This window comes from Gracilinanus agilis, chromosome 1, assembly GCF_016433145.1.
Source record: "Gracilinanus agilis isolate LMUSP501 chromosome 1, AgileGrace, whole genome shotgun sequence".
NCBI classification, from domain to species: domain Eukaryota; kingdom Metazoa; phylum Chordata; class Mammalia; order Didelphimorphia; family Didelphidae; genus Gracilinanus; species Gracilinanus agilis.
Genome location: NC_058130.1, coordinates 333,860,698 through 333,870,604, shown reverse-complemented (window position 1 = coordinate 333,870,604; position 9,907 = coordinate 333,860,698). Strand labels below are relative to the sequence as shown.

Genomic DNA, 9,907 nt, shown 5'->3' with positions numbered 1-9,907 from the left:
ATAAGATTAAAGCTGAATGGTTAATTGTCTTAGGATAGTTTCCTAAAACATGGGTTTTTTTTTTAATCCCTTACCTTCTGTCTTAAAATAGAAATTATTATATGTTCCAAGGCAGAAGAACAGTAAGGGCTAGGCAATTGGGGTTAAATGACTTACTTAGGGTCACACTGCTAGGAAGTGTCTGAGGTCATATTTGAACCCAGGACCTCCCATTTCCAGCCCTGGCTCTCTAACCACTGAGCCACCTAGCTGCTGCAACAGGCTTTTATAAGAGCATCTCTAAACAGTGGGTAAGATGAATAGCAGGCAGGACCAGTTGAGCTAAATTTATTTGACTCCTCAAAATTTAAAAACAAATAGAACACACTTTGACTGAATAACATCACTGGACATCTCTATTACACAAAACACCATGTTACCTCCAGTTTTCACATCAATCTCTTGTCCATATCCAAAAACTCAGCAACTTTAACAATTAGAATAACTAGTGTAGTGTGAATTTACTGCTTCACACTGTTAACCACTATAATTACTTCCACCAAGGAGGAGGTTTTTGCCAGCACTAATAATGGTCAGCTATCAGAGCTCATCTAATATCAAAAAACGGTGTATTGTTAACCAGGTTGAGTAGGCTATAAAAACTATGTACAGGGCTTAAAGGTTCCAGTAAGATATGGTTCAAGTTATAACTGTATTACAAAAGTAATTTATGCTTTATTATACAGACCATCTAATTGGTTAAATAATAAAAAACCAACATGTAAACCATAACAAGTGAATGACAGTCAAAAATACATGACAAAAACTCTAACCTACATCATCATGAGGCTAAATGCCCTGATTAAAAAAAGTAGAATATATACACTTTTAAAATTTCATACACTTGATATTTTCGCATAATTTTGGTTAGGTAGCATCAGCTCAGGAAAATAGTTCACTCTTGTCGAAAACAATTTTCCAGCCACTCAGAAGAAATCAGGGGAGCTGTTGTTTAGAATGCAGCATACGTAGTAGACAGAAATATGTTTAAAGCAAAGAACTTCATTTTGAATATATTCAGTCACCATATGGAGTTCACCTGAACTGTGAACTAGAGCAGTAGCAACTCTATTGCAGAGTTTTTTAATGAGGTTATTGTTCAGTTGAGAAGCCTCAGGAGACTGGAGTGCAAGTCACATAGCACTGGTGATGTTGGAAGTAGTCATTAGGTTTAAATCTTCAGAGGACGTTTGTTCCTTAATACTAGTACCCAGATTTAAAGACTAAAACCCTTAATGTCAGAATGTAAAGGTGAGTTATCAAAAAGCATTATAAAAGATATCAACACTGATGCCGTTAAATTGAATTAACTTTAGCTATCAAAACTTTATATAGGTCACAGAGATATCTTCTTATTGATTACACTCAAGAGATACTTTGTCTTCAGATAACATTGGTTAAGTTATTTGCAGAGAAGGCAAGGATATATATATCCCATAGTCTCTCCAACCCTCTTGTCACTGTCTCTTTATGTTTTTTGTCGATCATAGTCCGCAACCATCTTTTTGATATGAGACAATTTGCTTTTCAGCTGCTTACAATATTTCTTCTTATTCTTATAATCTGCAGACTAAAAAGAAAAAAAATTAACCCAATGTTTTCTGTGGGTTCTTTTAGAGATCCTACAACATTATAAGATGAATAGGTCTGATGGGCAGATAAAGATATATATTTTCTCTTTCATTTCATTTTCTATACTGGAAAACTTAAAAATAAAGGGAGAGGAGGCAGCAAAAACACCTAAAGTTTTTTATTGTCAGAATCGGTTGACTGTAATATGGAAATTTTAGCTTTAGATGAATACAAATTATTTCCATTTACCCCTCAGGTATAAAGATGGGGACTATGGAGGCTATACTGTTAAGGTAGGGTTGCTTAAGTCTTTCAATTGAGTTTGCTCAGTTTCCCCCCCTTAATTACAAGGAAATATTCAAAAGGAATAGGGTTTAAGAGGAAATGATTCTGATATAAAAACAAAAGGCAACAAAACTTAAAAAAATAGTTCATGTTAATACCTATATTTGTCACACATGCATTATATGGTTTGTCAATCGTCTCTCCTACCACAACCCTTCCCATTGAACCTTAAATTGATATCAACTTCAGAGGAACTAAAATGGAGCATCCAGTGAGAGTGCTGTATCAATGAATGGCATGTGTGGAATGACTACTATGGGTGAATTTCCAATAAAAACTTTTAAGAGTTTTGATGGAACTTTGTGTATGTGTATTTGTCCTTACCTCCTACCACACCTACCACCCAAATCATAACAATCAGCAAAAGCACAAGGTTGGGACAAACAAGGATATCCTATATAGCCTGGCATTGGGGAGGGGATAGAAAAGAGAGAAAACTGGAAAGGCTTTAAAAAGTTCCTTTCTACTAGGTGAGTCTAATGTCTAACCAAGGACAGGGAAGGTATAGGAGAGCACCAACAAAGTGAAATGAGTACACAGATTTTGTTAGATAAGTAAATGTGAGTTTATATCTGTCTCTATGTCTTGCTTTGGCTCCTAAATAAAATAAGCTTCATTCTCTAAGTGAAACCATAAAATAGCATCTCGGAGAGTAAAGGAAGCTTCTGAGGATCAGTGGGCAAGGTGAAATGAGGTAGATACAATTCACAATATTCTCAAATCTTGAGTGTGACATCTTGCAAATTGGTGACTTCACCTCAGCAATCCATCACAAAAGTCAATCAAGAGCCACCAGAAGGACAAAAGATTATGGAACTTTCTTCCTGCAAGTTTCAAGGCAAGGATAATTCTAGTGTAACCTGTGGATTGTGTCCTACATGTTCCTGCCAGCATCTACATAATACTTCCACATGTGCAAAGGTCAAGTTGGTCTTTGCCTAAAACAAGAAAGTAAAAAGGGATGGCAGTTCTACTTGCCATGTTCTCAGAGGCAACAAAGTGTTGCTTGAAAAAAATGGAAGAAATGTTTAGGGAGAAAATGAAGGTTAAAAAAAGGATTACTACATAGAAAGGAAAACTCACCTTCCTTAGAAAGGTGCAGCAAGGTGGCTCAGAGGAAAGAGACCCAATCCTGAAGATAGAAGGTCCTGGATTCAAATCTGCCCTCAGATATTTCCTAGTTGTGTGACCCTGGGCAAGTCACTTAACCCCAATTGCCTATCCCTTACTGCTTGCTATTCTACCTTGGAACAGTTACTCAGACTCCAATCTGAGATAAAAGGTAAGGCTTTAAAAAAAAAATCTAACAGAGAAAGAAAGGAAGGAAGGAAGGACATCTGGAGTTAAGAGTAGGAATGAAACTTTCTATAAAGGAAATTGAACTAAGAAGAAATCAGATTCCTGTGCTCCAAAGAACAATGTTATAGTATGGATCAATAGGTATTATCAGGTGATAGATCTTCAAAAAATGATCATAGGAAAAGAGAAATAGTGGAGGTTGGTAATCATTTGTAAGGGGAACCAAAGTAGCTATTTATTATCCTGACAGTCTTAAGATGTCTGTTGTCTTTTGACTTTCTTGGTCATATCAGGTGTTAAAAATTATTAATCACTTCTGAAAATTCTTGGCAGAACAAATGACACTATCCAAAAGAAAGCAGAATACCTTTCCAAAGATTTTGAAATCATGGGCAAGAAAAATGAACATCTTTGAAAAGGGGGCAAGTCAGATAAAATTTCATCACTACTCTTGATTGAAGGCAAGGAACTGCAAAGATGTAGTCAGGTTTCTGAAGTCAACTGTTAACTAAAAAGATGGTTCTTACTGAGATTTGGTACCATAGGATTTGGATTTCTGCACCACAGTTTAGGAAGAGTAGATTTTTAAAAGAGTTGGAGCATATCTAAGAGGGGCCAAAAAGCCATATATGTCTTAAGTTCTGCAAATATTATTGAAAGAGCTTTTATAACATGAAGAAAGAAAAAACATTCAAAGAGCTATGAAAATAGTTTATATGACAATAACACCTTGGACTTCATGACCATTTTTTGATGTAAGTACTATGTAATTGCCATTTTACAGATGAAAAAAGTAAGTCTCAGAAAATATGTCTTCTCAAGAAGCACACAACTGGTAAATATCTGATACAAAATTCAAATTGAAGACTCCTTCACTCCAAGTTCATAGATCTATCCAGTATACCAAACTGCTTCTCATCCAAATGGATTTAAAAATATACATATTAAGAATGAAAAAAGGGAAAATAAGGATGATTTTTTAAATATACCATGATCTCATAAGAATTTCATCAGTCTATTATGAATTGAAAGGCAATAAATACTAGGAACGACAATGGACTAAAGAGAACACTGTTACTCTTTTTACAAAGGGAACTCCCAGATAAGCAAACTGCTTTTTACCAATACAGCTTGGAACCTTCTATGCAACTTAAAGTGTTGTTGTTTATCCTTCATTTCAAAGAGAATCAATGACATCATGAGGTGATGTCTTAACTTTGACAGGAATTCAGATTTAGCTGAGGCAGAGTTCCAGAAAGTCATCAGCTTCACACTCTCTAGCAGAATCATCAAAGTCCAGTGGCAAGACAAATGTAGGACAACTGATGATGACCTGGGATTCAATGGATGACGCTGGCATCTTCCATGTCCAACCAGTCTTTAAATGCTTCATGGAGCCTGCTTCACCTGATGTCAGGCCATTGAAACAAATTTTTCTCATCTACTCATTTTGCTGGGGGGAATTTTCACTTGCTTGGGGTAGATACTCCCTAACTCACCAATGCATTTGAAGCCTTTTGGTTACCCTTGACTTAGTTTAGCCAGCTTCCCAATAAGATTTTAATGAAGTGTGTATGCTACAGCTTTTTGGAGTCCCAAGTGAGAGCTGGGTTACAAAGGTGGACACCAAAAGTGGATAAACAATCTTGAAAAGGCCTCAGCAAGCCCTCACACCAGAGGTGCTAATCCTTCCTGAATACCCCCAACACCCATAGTATTAAACAGTACACCAGAGGAAAGGGGTCAAATGAAACACAACTCACTAGTACCCCCCCCAAAACAATGTAAAATGTATTTTATTTAATACTTAATGAATTTAAATATTTAATATAATTGAGTTTATTAAAATTATCAATATCTACTATATTATATTTTTTTTTAACCCTTGTACTTCGGTGTATTGTCTCATAGGTGGAAGATTGGTAAGGGTGGGCAATGGGGGTCAAGTGACTTGCCCAGGGTTGCCTAAGTCAATATGCAACCCCTAGGGATATTTATGTAGAGTTTAGAGGGCCCCATTTCTATTTGAGGGTGTTCTGTCTTAAAACTTCAATTTTTCTTTTCAGCTATCCTCAGCTCTAATTCTGGTTTCCTGCAAGTTTCAGTTCTTCCAAGGAGGTATGGTGGCACATGGGCTGGGAATGCTTAAAGCTATCTTCTACTGCTGATTCAATCTCCTATAGGGACGGCTGATGGCTTGCAGGGCTCAGAACACTGTGAGCCCTGCCTGGTCCTGGGTCTTGGAGCCTCCCCTTAGACTGGCACCAACCTGGCAGGGACTATCGTGCATTGGAGTTGGCCTGGTGCTTGGGTCTTCACTACTGGCTTGGGCAGAAGCTCAGAGCCTCACGGTTGACTGTCTTGCGATAGAGCTTGGAGCCTCACTGCAGGCTTGTGCCAGGACTTGGGACTTCAAGGGATGGGTGAGGAATCCCAAAGCCTTGAAGGTGGTTTGCGGCCAGGTTCAGAACCTGGAGCAGTAGGTGGAGGGTGGGCAGCTTGCACTCTTCTGTGTGAAGTTTTACTTCCAGCTCCCCTCTTATCCCAGTGAAATAGACCTTTTCTGCCTACCTTTTAAATTGTTTTCTTTTTTTCCTCTTTCCATAACTTTTTTGAAAAAAAATATTATACATATAATTTTTTTTACCAATTACATGCAATAACAAATTTCCACAAGTTTTCCTAAGTTCTATAACCAAACTTATCTCCCTCCCTTCCTAACCTTCTCCCTCCTGCCGCTGGCAGGCGATTCAATCTATATTATACATCTATTACCAAGCAAAACATAGTTCCATATTGTTCATTTTTGTAAGTGTCAAGTTGTTTTCTAAAGGAAAATTACTTCATTCCTTCCCCTTGCTGGTTCTTTGACTTCAGTATTCATTCTGAAGTGCTATTTTAAGGTCAGTTTGAGAGGATTCTTAGAGTGATTCCAGCTTTCCATCCTGATACTCCACCATCTTGGTTTCACCTCCCCATTTCTATTTGTGTTTGATTCTAAGATGTTAAGTGCCTGGAGTGACTCAGTCAGTATGTGTCACAAATAGAATATCAAGCCATGTCTTCTTAGCAGCTAGGTCAATTCTATCTGTCATACAACAATTTCCTCTCAAGAACAAAAAAAAAAATGATATTACTTGCTGTCTCTAGAAGGGTGGAAAGAAGGGATGCAGGGAAAGAATTTGGATCACAAAATGTCAGAAAACAAATGTTAAAAATTCTTTCTACATATAATTGAAAAAAATTCTCTCAAAAAAAAAAGGAACACAAAAAAAAGTGTTTTTAAAACTCTGCTTAGAGAAAGAGGATGGGACAGTTATTCAGGGAGGATAGGATGGCAATGGATGAATGGTAAGAAAGCTAAATTCTCAGTTTCTTTTTTATTTTTTACTGTGCTTTTCCTTCCACAGTGAATGGTCTGTGTACCAGAAAGAGTAGAACAAAAATGGTAAAGAGAGAGTAGAAATCCAATACAACTGACCAAATGGTAAGACAATATTTAGTTGAACTCAAATCAAGTTACCCATCAAAGAAGCAACTATATCCTAGCATGATGAAAAGAACAGCCAGATGTGATGCCTGAGCCACTCACAGTCATCTCTGAAAAAGTTTCACAAATGGTGCTAAAGATTTGTAAAGGGCAAATGGAAGGGGGTGCTATAGGCCAATAAACTGAACTTCTATTTCTGGCAAAATTCTAGAACACAAAACTAAAGGGGCATTATAGGATTGTAGGTGAAGAGTACTTCAGGGATTATTTGGTCCAGACCTATCATTTTTTAAAAATATACTTTTAAAAAACCCTTATCTTCTATCCCAGTATCAATTCTAAGACAGAAGATCAGAAAGGGCTAGACAACTGGGGTTAAGTGACTTGCCCAGGGTCACATAGCTAGGATGTGTCTAAGGCCAGATTTGAACCCAGGTCCTCCTGACTTCAGGCCTAACCCTCTATCTACTGTACTACCTAGTTGCTCCACTTCATTGAATTTTTGAAGAGAACAGATCATAGAGAAATTAAGGAATTTTGTATTTGATAATACTTACTGCTTTAAGTTCCTTTAGTCGATTGTATTCATCAGCAGCTGCCTATTAACAAGAAACACAGGAGAATGGATGTTTATTGTGTCATTTTCCTTAAGCATAATTATAATTATGCTCAAACCTCATAATTTAGTCTGAGGTTTAAAGCCCTGAATTATACTTAAAAAAAAAACAATGCTATCTAATCTAATGATATTTTTTTACTTTATCCACATAGGAAAATAGAAGCTAAACTGCAAAATTGGTCCAAATGGACAAATTCCTTCCCTCTTTTTATTAATTCCAACAACACCATTAGAAGACTTTTTACAAGGCTAGGAGTGGCAAGAATGGTTCCTCTACTGAATTCTTTTTTATTTTATTACCAGTCTTCAATATGACTATATTTCGCAAGACACAGAGTACTTGACATGGTAAAATAAAGATTCCCAAAAGTTTTGAATTGGACGAATACAAGATTCATGGTGGTATAACTAGGACATAAATATAAATGATAGTGGTATAATACAATATAAATACAAGAATTTATATAACCTGTTTTGTTTATTAAGCCAGTCTTTATTTCCCCTATTTCTCACATTTTTGTGAATGTGTTTTTTTTTCTAGAAACTCACCATGTATTCCTCACTTTCTTCTTGATAATCATCTAGTTCTTTATCCAGGCGAGAGAGCTCTTTGTGGATTTCATCGATTTCTCCTTGTAAGCTCTTGTACTCCTGTAGACCAGTGTCAAAGTTTTTCTTATACAGTTGTCTCTGCTGGTCTGAGGTTATTGGTGGGTACTCCCTAAATAATAAGGGGAGAAAATTATTATCTGTATACTCTTAAAAGAAGTTGCTGGAAATGCACTGATCCAGGACAATTCTGAGGGACTTATGAGAAAGAACGCTATCCCCATCTGGGGAAAGAACCGTGGGAGTAGAAATGCAGAAGAAAAACATATGATTGATCACATGGTTCGATGGGGATATGATCAGGGATGTTGACTTTAAATGTTCACTCTGTTGCATATATAGAAATAGGTTTTTAAACAATGATACATGTAAAACCCAGTGGAATTGCTCATTGTCTATGGGGGGAGGACTGGGAGAGGAGGGGAGGGAAAGAACATGAATCATGTAACCATTGAAAAATATTCTAAATTAAGTAATTTAATTAATTAATTAAAAAGAAGAAGATGATGATGATGATGTTGCTGTTCCTTCAAAACTGTTAATTTTCTTGGATACAAGAAGACAAGTATGAGTACCCTCTTCCATCTCTAGCTAGAGCCACCTCTCCATGTTTCTAGATGCAATTGGAAAAGTGGTGGATAGAGCTCAGAGCCTGGAATTAAGAAGACCTGAGCTCAAATCTGGCCTCAAACATTAATTAGTTTGTGTGACCTTGGGCAAGCCACAGCTTCTGTTTGCCTCAGTTTCCTCAACTATAAAATGGAGATAATAACTGGGTCTAACTTTTTTTTTAAATTGATCTTAGGATCTTAGGATCTTAATTGATCTTAGGATCAATAATGTGTATTAGTTCAAAGGCAGAAGAGCAGTAAAGGCTAGGCAATGGGGGTCACCCAGCTAAGAAGTGTCTGAGGCCAGATGTGAACCCAGGACCTCCTATCTCTGACCTGGCTCTCCATCTACTCAGCCACCCAGCTCCCTCTGCTAAGTGCTTTTTACAAATTTATCTCATTTGATCCTCATGACAACCTTACAAGATAGGTACTGTTGGGCTAAATCTGGCTTCAGATACTTCCTAGCTATGTGACTCTGGATAAGTCATTTAACCTCCATTGACTATCCCTTATTGCTTTTTGACCTTAGAACTGATACTCAGTAATTTTAAGACAGAAAAGAAAGTCTTGAAAAAGGGGAAAAAAACACTTATTACAGTACTTGGTTTTATATAAATGCTTATTCCCTATAGTTTAACCGATGATCTTCGAGGGTTTCTGTGGATGAGTAATTTATCACCCCGTGGCCAGCCTGGTGAGAAGCCACTCTGAACTTAGCTAACAGCCAGACACTAGAGCACCGGGTCCACTCAAAGCCATTCTGAGCCTGAACTGGGCTCCAGTGGAAGGCATCTGGGAAGGACTCATCTGTGTTTCTCTTCTTATTTGAAGATACTTTCAATGCTTCAAGAGCGATGATTTCACTGATGTGGCTATATCACAATTCCTCTACAGCCTTTGGGATGATATTTCTATAATGTTTTTGACTCCCCCAAAATCATCACCCTATAGCCAGGCTGGTTATGGCTTCCCCAAACTCAAGCTCATCAAGTTCTGCTTCTAAGTTCTCATATTACTGTGACAACTGACACAGAGTCTGTAATCAATCCTGTATTGGAAGCCTTTTCTGTTAGTAAGGGCTGGTCAGGTGTGCTAAACCAGCAAAGCCTTTGGATTACCTCCATCCCATAAGAAAGCATCACATCCTAGGACTCTTATGTTATATTCAAAATTAACGAGGGGCAAAAAAAGAAAAAAGCACTAATACACATGATAAGTTTACTTCATTTAGGCATTAAGAGCCTATTATATGCCACTCTGTGCACTAGGCACTAGGATAACAAAGAAGTCCATGCCCTTTCTTACATTCTATAAGATAAC

The 9,907-nt window shown here is 37.2% G+C and overlaps 1 protein-coding gene across 1 annotated transcript in view; it reads right to left on the bottom strand.

The window, feature by feature from the left end:
- Positions 1-1,484: 1,484 nt before the first annotated feature.
- The window catches only part of OCLN (occludin), a 52,164-nt gene continuing 43,741 nt past the window's right edge, over positions 1,485-9,907 (bottom strand). The window contains exons 6-8 of the mRNA XM_044657681.1: positions 7,914-8,085; positions 7,303-7,344; positions 1,485-1,609 (exon numbers count right to left, since the gene is read on the bottom strand). Coding sequence (XP_044513616.1) covers positions 1,508-1,609; positions 7,303-7,344; positions 7,914-8,085 — 316 coding nt within the window. The 3' untranslated portion in view covers positions 1,485-1,507. The remainder of the gene's footprint in view (positions 1,610-7,302; positions 7,345-7,913; positions 8,086-9,907) is intronic.